The sequence below is a fragment of the Excalfactoria chinensis genome, chromosome 1 (genome assembly GCF_039878825.1).
Source record: "Excalfactoria chinensis isolate bCotChi1 chromosome 1, bCotChi1.hap2, whole genome shotgun sequence".
Classification (NCBI taxonomy): domain Eukaryota; kingdom Metazoa; phylum Chordata; class Aves; order Galliformes; family Phasianidae; genus Excalfactoria; species Excalfactoria chinensis.
Window position 1 is genome coordinate 103,212,317 of NC_092825.1, and position 25,618 is coordinate 103,237,934.

The window sequence follows — 25,618 nt, forward strand, 5'->3', positions numbered from 1 at the left end:
TTTAAAGCACCACAATAGGATCAAAGCAAATGAATGCAGACTTGGATCAAAGTCTAGATATACCTGCAAATTTATATGTGAACAGGCAACTTTTTAAAAAGACCTCTTCTCACAGGCCAGCGCTTAAAGATTTATAACAACTGTTTACTCAAAGAACACATACTTGGAATAACAAAATACAGAGAAAAAAAACAAATCTTCAAATATTCTAGAAAATAAGGAGCTCCAACACCTTTTATTTGCATGTTTCCAGCATTTCATGTATTTTGTGTATGTGGTACGCAAACAAATGCACATGCTGTGTGTGGCTGCATTACATGCAGATGATTTCCTCTCCAAAGAACTGTTTGCGTAGTTGGGCTCAGTTCTCTGGAAGTTTGCAATGCCTTTTCTGAAAGTAGCTGTTTACTTTACTCTCCTAAGATCCCTTTCTGCCATTGTTCAGACGCATTCTAGGTCTGCTCACCTGCACATGGTACAGCTTGAGCCTTGTCAGATTCCTAAGTAAAAAAAAGATGAGAACAGACAGAAATCTCACAACACGCTTTTCTGTGCACATGGGTCTGGCTGTGATGATGTGATGGGAGGATGGAAAGATTATGTGTACACCACTTCACATGCAGCAGCTGTCCGATACACATGTGCTATGAGACTTATATATAACCACAGAAAACAGGACAAAAAAAAAAGTCTGACAAGACAAGTTTTCACTTGCAGACATAAAAGCTATGCTATATCTTCCATACTTTGACAACTACACACTTCTCTGGCTGGGATCGCTCTCCCCAGAAGTATGGTAATGTATCTTAGCAACAGAGGCCGGGGGGGGGGGGGGGGGGGGGGGGAAGGCTTACTGTACTGTAAAAGAATTCAAACAAAAATGTATATAGCTGCTGACTGTTATAAATACACCCCTACCACTGTGAGGGGGTGTTCAGTTATACTCCTGATTGCTTTCCTTTCTCAGAGGGGCATGGGCACTTCTCCAGCTCTCAGCTCACCCACAAAGAGCCTTAACCACCCTTCAGCCGCAGCACTGACGACACAGGTTGTGCAGCATTGCCTGCCCCTGCTCAGCTCCCCTCCCAAAAAAGCCATTATGGAACACCCAGGAGATAACCACTGTTATGAGCCAAACTGCTGCTCCCTCAGGTGTTTGGTTGCCAGACTCCAGAGCTGTGCTTCCCAGCTCCTCTGCCCCAAGCAGCCGAGGCTGTTCATAGTAGGGCTGCAGTATTTCACCATTCTCCTTGTCAGGCAAGGAGAAAGCTTCCTGCCACCTGGGAGGTGCAGGGTTTGTACGGTTACACCTGTTATTAAAATGTGTTTCCGACAAATAAAATAATGTGAATGCAACCTTTATCCTTGCCTTCTACCCAAGTTCTCCATCAGGACAACACTGCTGCTCAATTCCCACCTCCGGAAAATCAAGGCTGAAAGCACAGTAGAGCATTCCTCCTCCCCATGGATGCCAGGGACTGCACCCACTCTGTGCTGTGATGTGCCAGAAGCACTGAAATTATCTAAGGGAGGGATTACAAAGTGAGGGGAAGGGCTTCATGAATTGAATGACAAGCCAAGGTACTGGCAGGATCAATTTAAAAAAGTGAAAGCACCTCTTTTCCTTCAGCAAGAGCAGGTGGACTTCAATTTTCTTTCAGAGTAGTCTCCCCATGCAGCTCTGGCAATACCTATGAGCAACAGCCTCACCTGAGCGACCTTCCAGCTGAGTTTGCTCAGGCTTCATAGGAGCAAGAACAGACTGCCTGCCTTGAAGGAAACTTCACTCAGTAGCTGTGAAACACCTGGAAACCCTTTGGAGGATTCCCTCCCCTCAAAAACTTTGGCTGCTTGCTGTAGCAGATCTCTGTGCATGCAATATGGAGTATGTAGCTAAGGATAAAACAGGTGGCTGCTGAGGGTTCGCTGAGGACAGCACGTCAGAGAATCAGAGAAAATCCCACATTGGAAAGGACCCACAAAGATCACCAAATCCAGCACCTAGCTCCACATATGATCACAAGAAATCAAACCCTATGTCTGACAGTGGTGTCCAAACACTTCCTGAACTCCAGCACTGGGGGCCGTGCCCACAGCCCTGTGCATCCCGTTCCATGCCCACCGCCCTGTGGTGCAGCCCCTTTCCCTGCCCCCCAGCTGCCCCTCCCCTGGCACAGCTCCATGCCGTTCCCTCGGGCCCTGTCGCTGTCACACAGAGCAGAGCTCAGCGCTGCCCCTCCGCTCCCTGTCAGGAGCTGCAGCTGCCATCAGGTCTCCCCTCGGCTCCTCTGCTCTGCGCTGAGCACACCGAGGGGCCTCAGCCGCTCTTCACACACCTTGCCTCTTCACCAACTTCCTAGCCCTTCTTTGGGCACTCTCTAATAGCTTTATGTCCTTTTTGCAGTGTGGTACCCCGAGGTACACCTGGCTGAGGCTGGCCGGGCATCACTTATCTCCTGCAGGGGAGGTGGGGCAGCTGAGGGGTGCAGTGACCAAAAAGCACAGAGTGATTCGGCTTTGATTGGCCTAACGCCACATCTAAAGGCTTCTGCAGCACCCAGCCTCGTACTGCCATTACTCCAGAGATGCAGAGGCTAATTTCATCCTAAGTGTTCCCATCCTCTGAAAGGCCATACTCGACTGCTGTTATTAATTCCGTGCATGATGAAGACATTTAGAGCCTCACAGCCTCTTTAATAAGTGGACACCAGTCATGCCCCGCTCTTATGACTACGCTCTGTTAATGCAGCAGATGAATTTCCGCACACACGGCCAGAAGGACACACGGCCACAGAGAGATGGCGACGGCGTGGTCCGGGGTGATGGCGAGGCCGATCCTATCGCCCCCGCTGTCGTCCCCTCGGGGCTCTCGTAAAGTTTCCGCCCCACCGGTCGGACCGCGCCGAGACAACTTTCTCCACCGCCGTGGGGAGAAACGCAACTTGTCCGACCGGGCGCGGGCGTCGGGGCCGTGAGGAGGGAACGAGGAGGAGCTCGGCGCGGGGGGAGGGGGGAGATGGAGCCGGGGCGTGGGGAAACCGCTCCCGCCTTCCTCCTCCTCCTCCAGCCCGGCAGCCAGGCGGCCGCTGCCTCCTTTCCGAGCCGCCGCAGCCGGGACGCGCCGCCGGGATGGCCGCTCCGGCGGCCCCCAGCCTCTTGCTGCTGCTGGCCGGCGCTGCGGGGCTCAGCCGGGCCTTCTTCTCGCTGCCGCTCCGCGTGTCCCAGCCCGCTTCTCCCCGCGCCTCGCCGCCCGCCCCGCTGCCGCTGAGACCGGGGAGCGCCGGAGGAGAGCAGCGGGATGCCCAGGACGAGGCGGGCGGCTTGGCCTTGGCCTCCGACCCCGCGGGCAGCCTCAACTTTTTGGCCATGGTGGAGAATCTGCAGGGGGACTCCGGCAGAGGATACTACCTGGAGATGCTGATCGGGACCCCGCCGCAGGCGGTAGGAGAGAGGCGGGGGGGGGCAGCGGGGAGCGATGTGGGGGAGAACCTGGGGAAAGCAAGCATCTCGGTAGCCGGGCTCCACCGCGCTCGCTTCAACGCAACTTTGTCCCGATGCCGGGCACGGCGCAACTTTGCGTCTGAGAACGGGGGGGGGGGGGGGGGTCCGCTCAGAATGCCCCGCTGAACTGCGCCCAACGACCGCTTCAGAAGAGCCCCCCGCGGTGCGTGGGGATCAGAGGGAGCCCAAAGTTTCCACGTGCCTTCCCTCCCCGCCCCAGAGCGCCCGAAGTTTTCTCGCGGCCGCGTCACGGGACGGCCGGGCTGCGGCGGGGCTGGAGGATGACTGTCAGCTGAGTGGGGCCGTTTCCTGGCAGCTCGCGGGGCTTCCACCCTCCCCTGTTCCAACCCCCTCCTCCCCAAGCTGGAGTTTGCTCTTTGAAGCCAAGCTCTGGCATTCTCCGTGTACACAAAAATCCCTGTTCTCTGTAGCCATGAAGCAGGGAATGCCAGAACACCCAGCTTGCAGGGGAGGTGCAGCTGTCACGTTTTTGGGGGTTTCTGTGGGATTTATTTTTTTTTACACCTGGATGTAACAGGACTGATCACTGTTGCTGTAATTGAAGTGTTTGATGGTGAGCTCAATATTTAGGAACAAGCGTCTTGTTTTACGATCAATAAATGGGGTTAAGAAGGAGCTAACCAGGTCTGAAGTACCCAGGTGTGGCCTGGTAGTCACAGAGGGCAGAAATAATCTCTCCTCCACACTGTAGGCTGTGTCTGAGGAGATCTGAGAGTGGCATCGCATGGTCTTCATTCCTCAGAGGGACATTCAATATTGGTTTCTGCCAGCATCAAGATATCAGGTTGAATTGGGCTAATAATCCAATTCTGTGTGTCTTAAATTAAAAAATAATTTTAGGCAGAAAGGGTGAATGCAAAGGATGTCATCTTGCATGTCTAGGGGGATTTTGAAAGCAAAAGAAATGGAAAAGGAGAAATGTGACAGGCTCTAGATAATGTAACCTGAGGTCTGCCCTTCAGTGTATGCCTGGAGACTTCACTTACACTAATAGCCAAGTATTACTTGCATTGCACGCCATGCAAACGTGCCGTGCTGATTTTCTACCTGAAAAAAAAAAATAGAACACTCTGAGTCCAGTCACAAAGCTTTCATCATTTTGAACCAAGTTCTGAGTTCTTCCAAGGTTAATTATTTAAAGGATCGCTCCTGGTGGCTAGCACATAATAAGTTTTATTCATGCGAGCGGGCCCACCATGGTTGCTGTGACGTTATATATGCGCTTTCAGAACGTTAGACCCCAGCATGTTGTGATGGAGCAGAGTGCGGTTAAAATTTATTTGCTGCTTTGGATAGGAATTTGTTATCTTATTCCCTGCCTGCAACTGGAAGACTTAAAGACCATGAATGTGCTTGTTGCTTTTCTGCTCTACAACAAGCCACTGAGCTGCTGCAGGACACTTTCACTTGCATCTCTCACTGTGCTGGCACTGAAAGCAAGTGTCTTGGTACTGCCAAGTGCTGGGATCACAACAAACTCCATGGGCAGGCAGCTGCTGGAGTCATGGGGGAACGTGATTGGGTAGGAAAGGAGAGATGTCTCAGGTTAATTTAAAGGTTCCTCCCAACCTGACTTTGTTACCCATTGCAAGCTAGAATGTATACCTCGAACACCTCTTTTCTATGACCCCCTGACATGGGACTTCCCCAAAGCCAATTCCCTTCCTTGTTCATTTCACTTCTGAGCCAAGACACATGGCACCGCTGCTCCAATGCTTTGCCATGGATGAAGAAGAATCCTGCCAGTGAGGAAAAGCTGTGGAGAAATGAGCAGAAAGACCAGGGAGTAAGGCTGCTGCTCTGCATAGCATCTCAGCAAGGAGTGGGGGAATGCGAACAAGGCAGGAGCAGACCAAGACCAAATGGCAGGCTGTGAAAAAAGGCACAAGGTTTAATGTTGTAGTTACAAGGCTGCTGGTTCCTGGTAACTTTGCATTTAGCATTGAAAGCCTGCTGTGCCAGTATGGGGGTAAACATTAGTTTCACAGGAGACTTTAACACTCCTGAACTTGTATTACTTCTTAATTGCATTTGTAGAATTTTTTCTTTTCTGATTTCAGTTCCTGGAAGGAAACTGCTATGAAAGAACTTATCTTTTCAGGTCATTTAAGGCACACAATTTGGCTTTCATTCCAAGTCTGATTTGTCATACAGCAGATAAACAGTACAGAACTGAGCCTCACAATGGCAGTTCTGAAATACTTGTACTGCCAATATAAAAATAGAGCAGTTGTGTGAAGTCAATTTTGCTTTTTTTTTTTTTTTTTTTTTTTTTTCCAAGAGAGAAAATTTGAGTGTAGTCAGTCTGATTTTGCAAAGTATTTGCAGCGAAAGTATTTCTGACCATTTCCAGTTTTACTATACAATATCCTGATCCTAGCAGATCTCCAGATTGGCTACCAGATCAGCATTAGCTGTCATTACCCTCATTAATTCTCATTAATACACATACATCTCTGCTATGGGATTATGTAAAAGCTGAAAAACTAAAAAAAAAAGGTATTGTTTTGCATTGAAGAGTGTGATATATTTCTGTCTTGCATCACGAGTGTATAGTCTCCTACTTCTGATGGCTTACATGCTTTACACCTGCCTGTATAGGTGCACTTTTTCCATTGCTAGATTTAAATATGAAGAGGCAAGAGTCCAATATGAATTGTGTACACTGCTCTTACTTTTTATTTCTTTAAATAATCTGATGGAATTTCTTTGCTCTGTCTTTTTTTATTTTGCCTGCCCTGAGATTATAAGCACTGTGCAGAACTAAATCGAAGATCATTCAGGCGTTTGTTCACTATCTTCTTTATAGTTCCGTTGATATTAATTTTGCTTCTCTTAGAAGCCTTTGACCAATGAAACAGTCAAAGTCTGAAAGCACCCCATGTTTTTCACAGCTTTCTTGAAGTCCATCTGGACCACATTAAATCTTAGCAAAGAAAGTACTGTCGCCTCATCTTGCCTGTTATGTTAGTCTTTATTATAAGAAGTAGTGGCAGTCCTGTCAGTCTTGCTGTGTTTCCCAATTGTGCTTTTGTTGAGATCATATAAATATTACACCTTCAGCTTTGTTGCAAAGGGAGGCTTGGCATACGCCTCTTGAGAGCTTAGAGTCCTGTAGCTATGGTTTGATTAGTGGGTATTGAAATCATGATAGGATCTGATTTGTGCTCTGACTATGCAAACCCCTTCTGAAATTTAAACTTCTCATTCTATGCATGGAGAGGCTTTGTTTACTCTTCCTCCTAGTAGCAGTTTGTTCTGTGCAGGGGGTGAGCAGAAACCTCTCCTATCAACTCCCTCCAAACTTTGCAGGTTAACATAAGTGTTGGGTCCAGTGGTCTTTGCTGCAAAACACAAACTCCAATTTCCACATAATCAGTGGGAGGTTGTGTTTCGTTCAATTTATTCCAGTTATTAAGAAGAAGAAATGTATTAAATATCTCAAGTGTGTCACAGGCTTTTATAATTTACACCTTGAAGTTTTGAAGGTGATGGACGCACACATTAACAATTTCTAAACACGCAGCCATTCCTCCTTAATTGTTGATAGCTTTCATTTCATGAGATTTATAAGGAATGAATGCTGTGAGGAAAGATTCAGCTGTTCCTGCAATTTCAACACCTCAATAGTCTTGCTATTTAGGTGATAAGTGCCTGATTTCTGCAGCTGCGTCGTTCCCCTAGAAGCTAAGCTTTGTTTTCTTCATTTTGCTTAAATAAAGGGAGTTCACCTTCCTTTGAGGTGCAAGGAGTAACGTTGAAAATACGATCCTACCAAGTTCAAGTACCAGAAGGCAAACTCCAGCTCAAGTTCTCTCATTTGTTTCCCCTTCTTTTATTCTGTAATAGTTATGTGGATCTCGAAAATATATTTTTGAGCTTTTTATGGAAGGTGAAAAATGGAATGAAAATCAGTGCTGTGACATGCTGAGTATCTTAAGGTGACAGCGTAAAATTCTTTCAGATCCCTCTGCTGGAAGTACTGTGGAGATGCAGATTACTGTTATGTGGCAAGTTGGGTGGACTTTTTTGGTTGTTGTTGAGTATCAGCAAAATAAAAAAGATGAAGATCTTAACATTTTAAGAGACAGGACTGTGATGTAATATGCTGGAGTGTTTTTGTGGCCAAAACCAAAGTAAACAAGAATACCAGATTTGAGCTGACAAAACTGTCCCTTCCTTTACAAAACTGTATTCCAGCACCTCCTTCATACAAAATGAGCCCTTGCAGATGTACTTCGTGGAAACAGTCCGCGGAGCCAGTGGCCCAAATAATGAGTTAATTACAATGTGTCCTTAGTAGAATATAGCACAGGTAGTACTTTGTAGCAAAGCTTTTTCTTAGTGCCTCTTGAGAGGTTCATCATGGATTGTGTACAGTGTCACTGAATGGAAGAGGCTAGTTCCTCAGAATGTCTTCAAGGACAGAATCCTTAGCAAGGTGTGCTGTGGCAGGACAAGGGAAAATGGTTTTAAACTAAAAAAGGAGAGATTTAGACTGGATATAAGGAAAGTTTGTTGTTGGTTTTTTTTTTCAGTAAGACTAATGAAGCACTGGTAGAAGTTGCCCAGAGAGGTGGTGGATGCCACATCCCTGGAGACATTCAAGGTCAGGCTGGATTGGGCTCTGAACAACCTGATGTTGCTGGAGGTGTCCCTGTTCATTGCAGGGGAGTTAGACCAGATGGCCTTTAAAGGTCCCTTCCAATTAAACGATTCTACGTGCCAACACAAATAGGTTAGATTAGAGCCCCCACCCACTTCTTTCAGGACACTTCCCTGAAAGGCATTCTACTTCAGAGCACTGCTAGAATACGATATCCTGCATCCCTGGTCATAGCAAACACAGCTGCTGTTCCTGGTGAGTTATGGCAGAAGGGTGGCTGTGAAGATCAGTGACGTGGCAGGAGGTGGCAGGTTCATGCTCTTTATTGCTCCAAGCATTTCATCCCCTACCAAGGCAAAAGCATCAGCATCGGTTAAATTTAGAAAGAATAAAGTAGAGGCTGTGCAAATAACAATGCTACCTATTATGAAGGACTGAATCAGTTGGGATTTGGAGCAGAACTGATACCAAGAAAAAAAAAAAAAAAAAAAGAAAAAGAAAAAAAGTCAGTGAATAAAAGAAAACCTATGTGGAATTTGGGATTATTAAGGGAGGAATTTTTATTTATTTTTTTAAGCTTCAAGCAGAGGTCCCTGAGCTCTAGGGATAGTATCTGGCAAGATCAATTTAAAAATGACTGTATTTTGCAGTGATCTTTAATTTTTTGAAGGACACTCATGACTTTGTGAACATGTTAAGCGCTGTGTTTGGTGTCTGTGTTTTATTGTCTTAGAAAATGTCTCAGTTATTGTAGTAGCGACCCAAAATGTTACGTGGTCGTTGTCAAGTATAAGTACATCTGAAAAAGGAAATTGAGGTAGTTACGTAGCCTGCATATATGTGTCTCCAGTCTGAATCAAACATACTTCTCTCTCCTTTCTAACTTGTTGTAAAATATAGAATTGATCAGAATTTATGTTAATAAGCGAAGGAACGTGTTGCTCAAATTTATGCTCAGATTAGGACTTGAAATCAGGTCCCCAAAGTGAAAGAGGCAGTATTGAGCTGTCTGAGAAAAAGGTTGTTTTTTTTTCCCTACTGCTGATGGATCTGTCATACATCCTACTACTTTTTAGCTTCATTTTGCTGTGTAAATGTGAGCTTGTGAAGCACATGGTATGCATATTGTACAGACACCAGGCTGCTGTAAAAAATAAAGAATTTTAAATCTGAATCTGTAGCAGTTAGCTCAGCATCCTTCAAAGCACTTAAATAACCCCAGAACTAAAAATCGATTTTATTTGCAGTATTTTGCACATGAAACCTCTAGTTTTAAAATTACATGTTAGTCGAATATCGGTCTCCTTTTTTTTTTTCCTGTGTATGTCTACATCAAAGGCACTCATGAGAGGAAAATCTGGCCAGGTGGACCTCTCACTACTACTTTATGAGGAGTGTTGTGGGACTGATGTATAAGAGACCTCCTCAAATAGGTAAAGCCTGTGGAATTCGGTGGAGAGGGAATCTGAGGAAAATAATTGAGCTGGAAAAAATCTTAAAACAAGTGAAAATTAGAATTCATGGAATACAATTATTGTGTCATAATTAAGAGGCTCTTGAAGAGAAACTGTTAAGACAGTAATTGCACTTTACAATCCTGTTACTGCTTACTAGTAATTTTAAATCGCGAAAAGTAAATTACTTGTAGATTTTTGTCGTCTTTGCTCAGCTTGTGTGTGCTAAAATTAGTTGGTTTTATTTAGCTTTATGTTTGGTTTATTTTTGCACCTACTTACTCGCAAAGAACTGCTGTTAAGTTAGGCTGCATGTGTTCAGGGAAAGCGTCTCAAAGTCACCGATAGTCCAGTTTTAATTTAAAGAGTAAAGTTATTAATGCTGCAGTAACGCTTGGGAAGCTCCTATTTAAAGAGACCAATTGGTTTCTAGGGATCTATAACTGCTTTGCCAGCACTGCTTTTTCCCATTAGGATTCTCTTTTTGGAAGAAGAAAGCCAACTCAGGAGCCAAGAGTAACCTTTTCACTTGAGGGCCGGAACATAAACCTTCCTTCATGAAAGGCCAACTCCTGCCATTTGACAGGGAAAAAGTAATCAGGCCATTTGGGCGGCTCTCTCTCAGGTAATTCCTTCTGATATTTGTTTGTGGATCTGCTTTGTGAGCAGCCTGCAGGCAGTGCCTCAGGGTCTGCTGTGCAGTGAAGCCTACCTTCAGGCCTACCTTCAGCACTGCAGCAAGGCCAGGTGTGGGGGTTTTCTCCCCACCTAGGCTCTTCTTTCTCCTTTTGCTGACACACCATACGTCACTTTGCTTCCTAATTCATGCTAAAAGATCAGCCATGTGGAGCTTTTAAGGAAATGAAAGGGTTACCTAAAAAGCAGTCATATGGAAGAATGGTACCTGTCTCCCTCTGTTCCCTGAAAAGAAGTCATTTTATGTGATATTAGGAAAGAAAATGCACAGTTCAACTGCAGATTTGTTTTTCTAAATTGCAACTTCGACTGTGAAATCTTGAGGGGGAGGTTTTTATTCCTCTCATTTATTTCTTTTTTTCTGCTTAATTAGAATCATAACTTGCAAAAATCAACAATTATCAGCCTGTTCATGCAGAACTCTTGTCAGTATTTGCAACGTAAAAAAAATTGGTAGTTGTAGTGTCTTTTCAAGACAGGGAACACTGTACGCTCTTGGAAGTTATTTAGTGCAGTGTTACCAAGTTGCTTGAGCACGGTACGGAAAGCCCTGTGTTTTCCTTCAGATGCTGTCTGCTAGGTGTCTGCCACAGGTGAGAGGGAGCTGGGACATGTCAGTCCTGCTGATATTTTCCTGTGCCTAAAGAGATTTTTTTATTTATTATTTCCTTCATTTTTCTTCTCCCACACTCTCAGGCTGCAGATGTGACAGAGGAGTCCAAAGGTGGCCACACTTTGAAAAAGTCTGAGAAATGCTGTAGCAAGGTAACATCTGATGCAGTCACACTGCTTCAGTTTATCTGTCACAGAATAATCTTCTCATTACTTCGCAGATGCAAAGTCCTTCAGGGAATAACACAAACATTTCACACGATCCAGAGTGCCACATTTTTGCATTTGGACTGCTGGAATAAATAATGCATGGAAAACAAAATCAGAAAATTTCTCAGCAGCCGTAGTTATAGATGCTGGAGTATGTTACATATTTCAGCTAAAGTTAACTTTCGTTGGTACTCTGTTTATGGTTTAAATTAGCCTTTTGTTGGCAAATGACCAAATACCAATAATGCTATCTACATTTTTATTTGGAATTAGGAACTTTGTTCACAGCATGTGTGCCCTACAGTGTTTTCCATTTCTGATAGTCAAGACTTCTAGTGCTCTCAGCACGGGCAGCAGAGTGACTGCATGCTGCAAAGCTTTAGGAGAGACATTCCAAGCAGGACATGAAGTTTAGAAACCCTGGGCAAGTGTGGGTCCTGAGATACTGTCATCACACAATGGATATTTGCTCCTGGCTGAAGCATAGGATAGTTTACTCCTGCATACAGGTTGATATTTGGAGGAAAGGGTAGCAGGAACCTCTCTATGTGAAGCAGCCTTTGTAAGCCTGAGAGAATAAGAAGTATTTTGACTTTCTGCCCTAAAAACTCAGCCTGGTATCTGAAAATAAAGCTGTGTTCCTGCATGCCTCTGTGTTCTCCTGTGTAATAAAGATTTTTATAGTAGAACTTAGTTAACAATTGTAACGATGTATGAGCCACAGGCAAAGCTAGTTCATTTCCCAGAGCTGCTGCCTCCACAGAATTAGCCAGGGTAAAGAGAGTAAAGTGTGCATGTTTGAGAAGGAGAGAAAGAAATAAATGAGTCCAGGAGCAAGGGGAGTAATACTGCTGCTTTTTAATTTATTTATTTTTTTTCCAAAATAAAAAATCATGTCTTACTTCGCTTGAAAATCAAGTCTGCTTTTTAAATTGCCCTTCTGAATTTTTAAGTTACAGTGTTAGAACAAATGTGAATAAAAATATCATAGTTATTTTTAATAAATCAAACTTTATTGTGACATGGCTTTTTGTTTTTCTTTTCAATCAAATAGTCCTTCCATAGTAGTTTTATGAGTTGGAAAGCTGCTTTTTCTGTCTGCCTTTGAACTCCACTGTATAATTCCAGTAAATACCCATGATAGCAATCAAATTCTGCTCATGGTAATACCCTAAATAGGTCAGGTGGAATGGGGAGCAGAAGACTATCGTCAGTTGCATTTCCTGTAATAATTACTAGGGTAGTAAAAACAATGGAGTTGCGTCACCTTGTTTGTGCTCAGAGACCTGGGGCTACCTGTGTACATTCCCCAGGCCACCTGCATACATTCCCATGGCTGATCAAGGCAGCACAGAGCAGTGGGCAGCAGTTTGACCCAGCATCTCTTTCCAGATATGTGGCACAGTTTTTGTAGTGGTGAATGCAGTTTCAATAGCTAAATTGCAGTCCTTGTGTTTGACATAGCTGGACCCGGTGTGATGTCTTCTCTCTCTTCCTCTTGATTGCAGCAGCTGATCCAGTTCTGTGCCTTGTCATTTGTATAGCAACAACCCAGTGGCTGTGTAGAATTAGGTGATGGTGATTATCTCTCCAGGTGGAAACATTCCTGTATGGCCATACTGTGGAAGTTTTTGTAGGCTGAATGAAATCAAGCAGTGCTGGAAGTCTCATCCTGAGGAACAAGTTGTGACATTTTTATAGCGTAGGTCATGACTTGAAATACAGAGAGCTGCATAGTGGGTGCTTCCAGGAGGGTGCTAATGTATGGACCTCCCTGCGTCCCACAGTCCTGGCTAATTCAGGAATGCTAGTGAGTGACCCTGGGCTAGCCCATGGTTTTCTGGCCTCCAGAAGGCAGGGGCTACTTTCACAGTTATTAAGAGCAGTGAGGTGGGCACTCTCATGTAGTCCTGTCCATTGGTTTTAGTGTTTTGATAAGATATACTTCACTGTTGTGGTGTACAGATGAAGATTATCTTAAGAAAAACAAGGCTTCTCTGCTTTGATTTTGTTACATTGTTTTAGGGGAATGGGTGGAATATACCGTATAGGCATTCAGTGTCCTGCTCTATGAAAAGCACAGAAAAAAATATGAATGAAACCTTTCTGTAGGAGTCCTTAGGTACAGCTGGAAGAACATTACAGTGAGCAGCTATACCGTGCGGGTACAGCACCTGAGTGAGGACAGCCTGCTCAGGGAGAACAGCTCAGTCTGATGTGTCTGGCTTGTCCTTCCTTCACCTTTCCTCGTGCAGCTCTTCAGGCTTTGAAAAACCTTTACTAACAAACACCCGTCTCCAAAACTAACATCTTGACAGAGAGAAGAAAAAAACCTGAAGAGAGTCGTGTAGCTACAGAGTGAGCTGACAGGGGGAGGAGGGGGAAAAGGGCTTTTGAGATCAGGTTGAACATGCAGCATTCTTAAAAGATGGATTTTTCTCACTACTATCCTGCAGATGTAGAAGTACAGGAGTGAGACAGAGGCTCTCCTGTTAGGCTGCTGCTGGCTCTGCCTGCTCCTGAAAGATCATGTCTTTGACAAAAGGAAGACTTAAAATAAAGCAATATTTGTGAGGCTAGAGATACCTCCTAGTCTACGCTCAAGAGTGTTAGGAATGGATTTCATAAGGTGTGTTGAAGTTTGAAATGTGACCTTTGATTTGTTATATTATTTCCACCTGCACAGTAAACATGGACAGTGACTCATGGTATAGAAGCTTGTATGTGCAGCATGAGGAAGGTCAGATTAGCTGGGGCAGGCCTTGAGTTTATTTGGTATAGCTTGGATCTGCGTAAATGTGTAAAACTTTCAATCTTGCAGATACTGCAGTGGGAGGTGGGTTTCTTTAGAGTATGGGGCTTCTGAAGGCAGGCAGAAAAAAGGAAATACAAATGCAGTTTCTTTTTTCAGACAGCAGTTTCTCTGATTCTAATGAACAATAGAAGTAAAGAAAAGGATGGACTGACAAAATAAATTGGGAGCTAATTTTGTAGAGCAGAAAGCCTAGGAAAATTGAAATTCTAAACTGCACGCAGCTTCTAGCTATAATAATTCACTGCATATAATACATTAACGTAGGCTTACTGATTTCATTTCCTTAAAAAAAAAAAAAATGCAAAGCAAAAACCCCTTCTTCATATTCTGAAAAGTGATATATTAGCATGACGAGCCTTTTTCTCCTTTTTCTTTTTTTCTGAAACAAAACAAAACAAAAAACCCTCTGAAATGTTTGACACAGAACTGTTTTTTTTAGAAGTATCGTGCTCTAAGAAATACTGGTCAATAGAAAAGACATAGCAGATGTCTAACCTAAGACACTCGAGGTGGGTGCTTTTTTGTTGGTGCTTTTTGTTTTTTTTTCAGTGAGGTATTTGTTTTACAGGGAAAGTTTAGCTTCAGGTCAACTGAAACAATTCGACAGTGTTTTTCTTTACTTCAGGAATGAAGTGTGGTTAAGCACATGGGTATTAGTGCGTAGATGCTAAGAAGGAGCTGGCTGGGGATAGTGAAACCATTTATTGCTGGCGGGTGTTCTTATATTTTGAAACAGCTGTGCGGTCCTTCCCACATCTCTACTGTCCTCCTGTTTACTAAAGAGCCATAAGCTCTTTCCTTTCTCCAGGTCTTTGTTTGGCACATACAGGCCCATGAACTCATAGCTATATCATATAGATAGCCATTGCTCTACAGAGCTCAGAATCCTGCCCAGCAAGTCTGCCCTACTGTGACTACACTTGGTGGTTTCAAAGAAGGAATGAGGACCAGGTTCAGAAGGTGACTGTGAAATCTGTCATGGCATCCATGAGCCTACCTCCAAGACTTGGGCTGATGGTTGAAACAGTCTTCAGGCATTTCTTCTGTTTCTTGTTAGCTATCTGATTATTTAATTTATAGCTGTCTCTCTAACACCTTGACTCTGTGTTCACTGAGGAAGGAGTGAGCTTTGGATGAAATGCTCACTCATGCAGATGTGACACAAAGCTCGGATGCTCATCTCTCTAAACCAGGGCTAAGTGGGCACTGGAATTCCTGGTGAGCCTTGCAGTAAGACAGGAGTGTTAGTCTCAGTGGTATTCAGCCTACACTCTCTCTTTTCTCTCAGTGCTGTACTGTAATTAGTGGAAAATTGATGAATTTAATTCCTGTACACCTACTTACAGGTGGAAACTTGCTTTTGGTCTAATGTGGGCTTTGTGCATACTTAACATATAAATGCCTCATGTTTTCTGCTTTCATTCTTTCATTTCAGGATGTGTTTGTGTTTTGTTGTGTTGTTTGGGTTGTTGTTTTTTTTTTTTTTAATCTTACACTTATTTAAGCAAGTCTTAATTTTTGAATTCACAAACATCCTTAGTATAAATGTAGAAAATATATACATTTTCCTCACTGAAATATGTAAGCACATCGGGCTGTTCTTAGTAACAATTAATTGTCTACTTCATATTGGGGGTAAAAGTTCATGCATTGCTGCCTGCAGTGGGAAAGGCTGGAGAAGAAAGAATAAGCTTACATTCTGTTAAGAGGCAATCACAGTTTTCCACAGTCTTGCACAATTCAAGCCTTCCAGTGTTCATTTACAGGTATTCCTAGACCTGTAGATGATTGTTGTTAATGAACTTCTTCTGAGTTGTCCAGATTTTCCTTAAAGCACAATATCTAGAACAAGGCATGACTTCAGTTGAGGTATGGCTGTTCTGATGAATGAGGGAGTTGTTTCGTACACATTTTTGTCAGCTATTCGGTGTCCAAGTCAGTGATACAGGAGAGGAACTTCTATCTGGAAGAAAAGAGGGGAAAAAAGGTCAGTCTTTTCTGAAAAGGCAGCGAGACAAAATTGCTACGATTCACACTGCACTAAGATAAACAAGTAATTGCTCACGTTCAACAGCAAAGCATGTTCATACAACATGAATAGGATGGATGTGTTGTATGATGAATCTAGACACAACAAATAAATTCCAGCTTGAAAAATAAGATACCACATGAGACAGCGTGCGCAGGAAGAATGTTAATGTTTAGGAAACTGAAGGAAATGGTGGAAAGGAGGGCGCAGAAATGAAGAATAGATATTTTCCTCTGTTACCAGGATTGATTGACTATTTTATTTATTTATTTTTGTCTTTAAACCATAATAGCCTTCCCTTATTGTCAAAATGATAATATATATAAAACACTTCCTGTAATATTTCTCTTCAGAATGACTATTCATCAGTCCCAGAGTCAGATGTTCATATTTCAAGTCACAATTTAGTTTAGCAAGTTTATACTTCAGAGTAATCAGTCATCTGTAGCATTTGTATTTTTAATACAAATCTCAACTACAGAAGCACACAGCTCTCTTAAACAGGGAAAGATTGGCTAATCCTGATAGTACTTTTCATCTTCTGGCAAAGAAATAAATTATTACATTTCCAAGGAGAAAAAAAGAAGTTTTTTTCCCCAGTCCAGCAGTTCAGATCATGAAAGATTTGGGGCAGGAGCCTCTGTTTTCTGTTAGTCTAATGCAGGTGTGATGGGGGCCAGTGAGAGAAGAGAGTCTTAGAAGGCAGGTGGTGGTAGAGTTAAAATAAAGGTTACATAAATATGGGATCACATCTCAGGTCCTGACACCATTTGGGCATGTGATGGGGGAAATGCTGAACAAGTTCTGGTGGACTTTGATCTGTTAAAAATTGATCTACGGAAGCTCTGAAGAGCCTCAATTTACCATTTGTTCTCCAGCTTTCTCCATAACCTACAAATATACTACACTTTCTCTGACAGAATTCTGCTCTCACCACAGCAAGAATTATCTTTAGTAATATGCTTGACTGTCTGGTTTGGCCACCTTTTCATGCTGCAATAGTTCACCTCCTCTTGTGTCCATAAGCATGACGTTGCAGCAAAATATGGGCACCACCTGCTTAACAAACTTGATTAGAAAATCATTTATCGCTTTTCCATTTTGATTTCTTGCACCACCTCTCCTATCTCAGCTGCTCAGTTAAACCTTTCTAGAGGAAAAGTTGCAAAGAATTTGTCTGTTGGCTCCTGTGAGGTGGCTTTCCTCAAAGCAGCACTTGGAAATTCTCCTCCTGGATCCAACATGATGTGTGAGCTTCCCACTTCCTCATTCTCCATAAAGGTGAAGTGTGATAAGGTTCAAGCCATGGAGTTTGGTAGGGAATTTCTCCAGTGTCATTAGTGGTATGCAACAGTCAGTCAAACAGCTGGGTAAATGTCTGTATTTCTCTGCTCAGCACTGTTGAGGCCACACCTGGAGTGCTGGGTCCAGTACTGGGTTCAGGAGTACAAGAGAGGCATGGACATATTGGAAAGGGCCCAACAGAATGCCAGCAAGATGATGAAGGGACTGGAGAACCTCTCCTGTGAGGAGAAGCTGAGACTTGGCGCTGCTCAGCCTGGAGGTGAGGAGACTCAGGGAGGTCTCATCAATGTGTATAAATACCTGAAAGGTGGGTGCAAAGAGAGCTAGCACAGCAGGGAATGGGCACAAACTAGGACACGGGAGGTTCAATCTGACTGCCAGGAAGCACTTCCTCACTGTGTGGATGGTGGAGCACTGGCACAGGTTGACCTGATAGGCTCTAGAGTCTCCTTAGAGATATTCAAAGCCTGTCTGGACTTGGACATGAACAATCTGCTTTAGTTGGCCCTTTGTAATCGGGTTATCTAGATTTATCCGTGATAGAGGCTGCTGCCCCTAGAAGGGGAGAAATGAACAAAAACAACGGCAGCAATCTAAGGAAAGAAATTATTTTACTAAATACGAGACACAATATGATACAATATAACTACAACTACTATATCAAACAAGGCAGAGAAAAAGAAAGAGAGAGAAAGAGTCCCGGAGAACCGGGGGCCTACTGCAATCTCTAGGCGACAGGCTGGAACGTTGCGGATAGAGCGAGACGGCAGGGATGGAGCGCTCCAAAGCGATAGACAGGGCGAAAAGAGGGACGTTCCAGCCTGGGAGCGAGATTATATGTGTGTCCTCCTCCTCTGGTGATTCATCTCTGGCCGCGTTGTCCCCTGGGATATGTAGTTTCCTCCAGGGCTGAGTACTCGGGATGCTGCCATTCCACAGATCTGGAGCATGAACCTTCCACACTTCCGCATACCCTCTGTTACACTTCCACATACCCTCTGTTACACTTCCACATACCCTCTGTTACACTTCCACATACCCTCTGTTACACTTTCTTATACCACCAAAACAGTTCATACCGCACATGATGTCATGATGTAGAATATTGACAGCACAAAACCATGACACCCTTCTTGATTAGGGGTTGGATGAGGTGACCTCCAGATTTCCTGCCTCAGTCTTGTGATTCAGTGAAGTGCTATAGAGTGCTCAAGTCCAGGGACTGCTTAATAAGCCATGAACTCCACTGCAGCAGTGTGCCAGTCTTTTGTACAGACTGACAAATACACCCTGTTTTTGCTTCAGTCCTGTCTGTCCAGTAAAATATACATCATTCTATAAGCAGAAATGGTTCATCACTGAGGCTTTCAGTTAATGTGAAACTTTGCAGGCCCTGTATCTAGACATGCTTCCAAAGACTCCTCTGACTCATGTTTTAATTAGGTTTTATTTCTTTGTCTCAAAAGGAAGAGGTGAAGAATCTGCATTAAAGCTTAGTCTTCTGAATTTATTAGAAAGTAGGCTGTAAGTGCTAATTCTGGATAACACCGAAAACAGCATATAGTAACTGTGCATAAAAAGCCACTGCATATTGTAACATTATTAATTTGTAAAAACAAATTGCTGAAATAAGCTGACTGACAGTCTATGCCAATAATTACACATAATAACTGTGGGCAAACACAGCATATAGTTGCTAGAGTGTTTTCTGTTTTGTGTGATGGCTCTAAGCAATTCTTGCCAGATGGGCTGATAATGTAATTAGGAATCGTTGTGTTAAATGAGGCAGTATTTAAATTGGCAACTAATTTTCCTATCTATTAACCGGCTTAAAAAAGAAGAACTGTTACCCAAATGATTTTTAGCTGCTAATCCCTAACAAAGTAGCATAGCACTTCTTGCACATTTTTTTAAGCACTGTCTAGACTATTTTCTGTAGGGCCTAGTATGTTGTGGGACAAAAGAAGAAAGAGAGGGAGTTAGGACATGTTACAGTTTCAGGAGTTTTTGGATGGGATAGATTTCTACTAAGCCAGTATACCATGGTATGTGATGGCAGGTCAAGGAGCCAATGATGAGATGCTTTCAATTTAGAAGTCTCTAAATGTGGACAGAAAATGTTTTTACTCTGTGATAGCTTGCTGTGCGGCATACTCCATCAAGCAGAGTAGGACTGTAAGCCCTATTTTAAGCATATGTGTAGGAGAAATCATGAAAACACAGCAGGACAAGATTATGAATGGTGTATGAATGTTAGTAGTGTGTAATGTTCACTCTTTACTGGGGAAGAGAGCGAGGAGGATAGAAAGACGGGCCCTTGGGTCAAGTAGATATCACAGGGAAGGTATGATCATTTGTAATTTTCATTGCAATGTCTTATGGGTCCAGCTTCATTTGATCTACTGGCTTCATAGAATCATCGAATCATAGAATAGCTCAGATTGAAAAAGACCAATGCTGAGTACAGGGGCAGGATTTCTTCCCTAGTCCTGCTCACCATTCCTGATATAAGCCAGGATGCCATTGGCCTTCTTGGCCACCTGGGTACACTGCTGGCTCATATTCAGCCAACTGTCCGTCAGTACACCAAGGTCCCTTTTCATTAGGCAGCTTTCCAGCCACTCCTCCCCAAGCCTGTAGGGTTGCCTGGGGTTGTTGTGACCAAATGCAGGAGTCAACACTTGGCCCTATTGAAACTCATGCAGTTTGCCTGGGACCATTGATCCAGTCTGTCCAGGTCCCTCTGTAGTGTCTTCCTCCCCTCTGGCAGAAGGACACCATACTGGGGTCCTGCTACAGGCCTCCCGAGCAGGAAGACTAAGTGGATAAGGCCCTCTATAAACAGATATGAGCAGCTTCACATTCACAAAATATGGTCCTCATGGGAGACTTCTTCCACCCCAATACCTGTTGGAAGGATAACACAGCAAGGCACCAGAAATCAAAAAGGTTCCTAGAATGTGTTGCTAATAATTTCAAAGTGGTACAGGAACCCATGAGAAAAGGTGCTATGCTGGGCCTTGTCCTCACCAATGAGGATGGACTGGTGAGTAATGTGAAGCTCAAAGGCAGCCTTGACTGCAGTGACCACAAGATGGTAAATTTCAAGATCCTTAGTGTGTTGAAGAGGGTGCACAGCCAGTTTGCTACTCTGGACTTAAGAAGAGCAGACTTCAAACTCTTTGGGGAACTTCTTGGAAGGATGACATGGGATAAAGCCTTGGAGGAAAGAGGGGACCAAGAAAGCTGATAAGTATTCAAGGATTATCTCCTCCAAGCCCAGAAGCAGTGCATTCCAAGAAAAATGAAGGCAGGCAAGAATATCAGGAGGCCTCTGTGGATCAACAAGGAGCTCTTAGACGTACTTAAGTGCAGAAAGAAAGTTTATATGGAGAGGAAGCAGGAACAGGTTACCTGGGAGAGCTACAAAGAAGTCGTCTAAGCAGCCAGGAATTAGGTCAGAAAAGCTAAAACCCAGACAGAATTAAATCTAGCTGGGGATGTAAAGGGAAATGAGAAGAAATTCTACAGGTTTATCAGTGATAAAAGGAAAGCCAGGAAAGACATGGGTCCTCTCCAGAAGAAAACTGAAGACCTGATCATGAGAGATACAGAGAAAGTAGAAGTACTCAATGACTTTTTTGCCTCATTCTTCACCAACAGGTGCTCTGGCTACACTATCCAAGCTGCAGAAAGTTAGGAACGCGGAGAAGGAAGATCTGCCTGCTTTAAGTGTAGATCAGGTTTAAGATCACCTAAAGAACCTGAGGGTGCACATGTCCATGGGACCCAATGAGATCCATCCATGGGTTCTGAGGGAAATAGCAGATGAAATTGCCAAGCTGCTATCCATCATATCTGAAATGTCATGGCAGTGTGGTGAAGTTCCCACTGACTGGAAAAGGGGAAACATAACCCTCATTTTCAAGAAGGAAAAAATAAAATAAAATCCAAGGAACTACTATCAGTCTCACCTCTGTGTCTGGCAAAATCATGGAGAAGATCCTTGTGAAGGCACTGGAAAACAGAGATGACGTAACTGTTGGTAACCAACATGGCTTCACCAAGGGCATGTCCTGCCTGACAAACTTGGTGGCATTTTGTAATGGAGTTATAGCATCATTGGGAAAAGAAAGAACAACTGACATTATCTACCTGGACTTGTGCAAAGCATTAGACACTGTTCCACATGACATCCTTGCCACCAAATTGGAGAAAAACAGATCTGATGGGCAGATCACTCACTAGATAAGGAATTGGCTGGATCTCAGAGAGTTGCAGTCACTGATCATTGTCCAGGTAGTGAGAAGTGATGAGTGGTGTCTCTTGGGTATCAGTGCTGGTACTGGTCATATTTAGCATCTTTGTATGTGACATGGGCGGTGGGGTTGAATGCACTCTCAGCAAGTTTGCAGACAACTCCAAGCTGAGTGGTGTGGTTGACACAATAGAGGAATGGGATGCCGTCCAGAGAGACCTGGGCAGGCTTGAGAGGTGGGTCCACGCCAACCTCATGAACTTCAACAAGGCCAAGTACAGGATCCTGCACCTGGGTCAGGGTAACCCCAAGCACAGATACAGGTTGGACAGAGAATGGCTTGAGAGCAGTGCTGAGGAGAAGGATTTGAGGATGTCAGTTGATGAAAGATTCCACATGAGCTGGCAACGTGTGCTTGCAGCCCAGGAGGCCAGCCATATCCTTGGTTGCATCAAGAGAAGTGTGACCAGCAGCAGGTTGAGGGGGATGATTCTGCCCCTCTACTCTGCTCTTGTGAGACCCCACCTGGAGTACTGCATCCAGTTCTGAAGTTCCCAAAACAAGGAGGACATGGTGCTGTTGGAGCAGGTCCAGGGGAGGGTCACAAGGGTAATCATAGGGCTGGAGCACCTCTCCTATGAGGACAGGCTAGGAGAGCTGGGACTCTTCAGCCATGGGAAGAGAATGCTCTGGGGGTACCTCATAGCAGCCTTCCAGTATCTGAAGGAGACCTACAGGAAAGGTGGGGAGGGTCTTTTTATTTGGGCATGTAGTCACAATACAAGGGGAAATGGCTTTAAACTGAAAGAGGGTAGATTTAGACTAGATATTAGGAACAAATTCTTTACTGTGATGGTGGTGAGACAGTGGAACAGGTTGCCTAGTGAGGTTGTGGATGCCCCCTCCCTGGAAGCACTCAAGGCCAGGCTGGATGGGGCTTTGAGCAACCTGGTGTAGAGGGAGGTGTCCCTGCCTATAGCAGGGGGGTTGGAACTAGGTGACCCTAAAGATCCCTTCCAACCCAAACCATTTTGTGATTCTATGAAGAATCTGCATTGCTTGACCTGAAGGAATCAGGTCCATTAACTTGAAAATTTATACTGGATTTTTCCACAGGCCAGTCTTCTATTGGGATGAAGATGATGGCTGTCTCAGTGTGGGTTACCCAGGGAACCTCATCAGAAACAGCAGTGCAACAAGGTTGCATGCAAGCCATAGGACTCCACACCTGGCGAAGAGTGTGGATGCTAAACTCCACAGAGAACTGTTTCAAAGAAATGAGTTGTGCATCTTGCAGCCTGTGGGAGTAAGTCTGAATATAGTGTAGTTCAGAACAGAGGCAAGGTTTATCCCTGCTCGAGGATAATGAAGTCACTTTCTGAATGCATGATGCATTTTGCAAGCTGCACATTACTGGTCATCAGACATAGATAGTGCCTAGTGTTGATGATGTTATTTTGACAGCATTTGCAGTGGCAGGCAGGGCATGAGCCTGAACCACAGGCAGAGGAAGCTTTGCTGAATGATAAAAGATGACAAGATGAGGAGAAAAAAGAAAAAAAAAAAAAAAAAAAAAAAAAAAGAAAAAAAAAAAAGAAAAAGAAAAAGATCCTCTTTTTCTGGTACCAAAATACAACAATATTACACAATGTAAAACTGAAAAAAAAAAAAATAAATAAATAAATAAATAAATAAAGATCTAGTGATGAGTTAAATTATTGAAGCAGTTGAGTGAGTATACAGTCAGTGTTCTTTGACTTTCCAAGCGCTGGAAAGTTTGAGAGATCCTTGAAGTATTGACAATGTATTTGACTTCCACTTGAAATGAATGTTTACAACTGTTGTTTTTTTTTCAGTGTCTCCACCCATTCAGAGTAGAAAACAGTTCATGAGATACCTGACCTGAGGAAACTTCCGCCACCCTGTTGACGCATTTCAATGGTCATGACTTTCAGTAAACAGGTTTTGAGTTGTTTAGGTTCTTTTAAGCAGAACGTAATGGCATGTAGATAAGGTGCCAGATTTCTGCTGTAATTTTTCCATGGCAGAGGTGGATGTTCCTGTCTTGCTCACTCTGTACCCAGGCGCCTCTGTGAATCTCTTATTAATAATCATAGTAGTTCTGCTTCTGTATGAAGCATACCATTCACAAAATAATAATATCCAGGTATGATATGAGGTACAGATTTCATGTCCGACAGCTGTAGTAAAGGTGACCTTTAAGGCAAAAAAAAGGCTTTTACGTTTGCTGTATAGGTCTGAAGCTGAGCTTGGAATTGGAAATGGAAAACAACAACAACAACAACAACAATAAAAAAAGCCTCACAATGGTAGGCTTTCCTTTTGTGCCTCAGAAAGCTTAAGGAAAAGAGTTTTACATAGTTTTTAATGCTGGGCATGTGATAACTCAGCAGCATTTGGGTCTTTTCTCCTTTGTAGCCTCATTTGACCTGCCCTCAGGAGTTGTGCCAGGGGAGGGGCAGCTGGGGGGCAGGGAAAGGGGCTGCACCAGAGAGCAATGGGCATGGAATGGGATGTACAGGGCTGTGGGCACGGCCCCCAGTGCTGGAGTTCAGGAAGTATTTGGACAGTGCTATCAGACATTGGGTATTGTATGAAGTCCAGAACTGGACTCAGTGATCTTTGTGGGTCTCTTCCAACTCAGGATTATTCGATGATTCAGCCATACCTCTTTGATCTTGGCTGTCATCTAACATGAAAAAAACATGGCAATGGCTAAATAATCAGCTGTAAGAGACAGGACATAATTCTTTCAAGGTGGCTACTGTAAATCCTGTGGACTTGCTTTGCCAGCCGAGGAGAGCTTTGATTCTTGGTCTCTGGTGCTTTGCCAGGAGGCCATTGAGGAGAATGCTACCACCACTGTTGGCTCTCCCTCAGCATCAGTGCCTTTTTTCCCTGCTGCAGATAGGTGGAGGGACAAGTTGAGGATCTGTGGAGTTCAGGCTTCATTGGCAAGCAAGATGGTGAAATGTGACAGCTGTCACTTCCATCTGCTGTAATCTGGGCCCAGCTGACCTCTAGAGATGGAGCAAGGCAGGCCTTGGACCTCGAGAACTCTGTCTGCTGCCCTGTGACTCACCAGTGCTGGTCTGGAAGCTGCCCAGCAGCCTTGTTACGCTGGCAGAGAACTGGCACAGAATAACACAGGCTCTGGCAGGGACAACATGAAAGTGGCTCTTAATGAGATGGGGAGGCACTAAAGAAAGTTCAGAGCCAAAGGGCAGTGGGAAGAGAAGGAACACTCAGTCAGTTATACCCACCCCAAAATGATCCGCTAATCACTGCTGCCATTGTGAGGACCACAATAAATCTATGTCTGCCCTGGCCGCCCGCGTCTCATTATGCACAAACATGCAGATCAGGAATGTCAGTCTCAATAGTGATTTGTCGTGTGAGCTCGGCCACAGCCGAGTGGGCTGGGACCTGCATGGTTAGCTGTCTTTGTGTTTTCCTTTTTTTTCTTTTCTTTCCTTTTTTCTTGTGGAGGTATCAGTTTGCTTTTGGAGATGTTGATTTGCTCTGTCCTGTGGGCAGTAAACTTGCCCTTTTTCTCAGTGATTTGTGAATTCTGTGATGTTAACATTTTATATGGGGGGGGGAAGGGGGAGAAGAAATATCTTTCATATGTGTCATAGTTAGTGATTGAGTTTTTGTTTGAGGTTGGTTTTTTTTTTTCCAGTCCTCCTCCATGTACAGTGCCATGCATATTACCGAGGGTAGGGCAACACCTACGTGTATTTATGCAGCTGATATACAATGCCCATTACTCAAACATCACAGACTGCCTTGGTAATGCTAATTAATTTAAGCCCTGCAGCACCCCTTTGAGGCAACTTTTGTTGGTCCTGATAGATGCATGCATTGTAGCTGCTCTTTGTTATTTATTTTTAATATGATTTCTATCCCAGAGGGGAAAGGGGGAAAAAAATGACACAAAAAAAGGAATAACTCTTACTTTCATACGTGGTTGACAGAATGTTAGATTTTAATCTCAGCAAAACAATGTATGAAGTAAACTGTGGATTTTATTGCAAGTCATGCCTCAGAGGTTCTCATTTTCTTTCAAAGCCTCAGTTCCTACAGCCAG

At 43.9% G+C, this 25,618-nt stretch overlaps 1 protein-coding gene across 1 annotated transcript in view; it reads left to right on the top strand.

The window, feature by feature from the left end:
- Window positions 1-3,051: 3,051 nt before the first annotated feature.
- Window positions 3,052-25,618, top strand: part of BACE2 (beta-secretase 2) — a 57,071-nt gene continuing 34,504 nt past the window's right edge. The window contains exon 1 of the mRNA XM_072360221.1: window positions 3,052-3,441. Coding sequence (XP_072216322.1) covers window positions 3,130-3,441 — 312 coding nt within the window. The 5' untranslated portion in view covers window positions 3,052-3,129. The remainder of the gene's footprint in view (window positions 3,442-25,618) is intronic.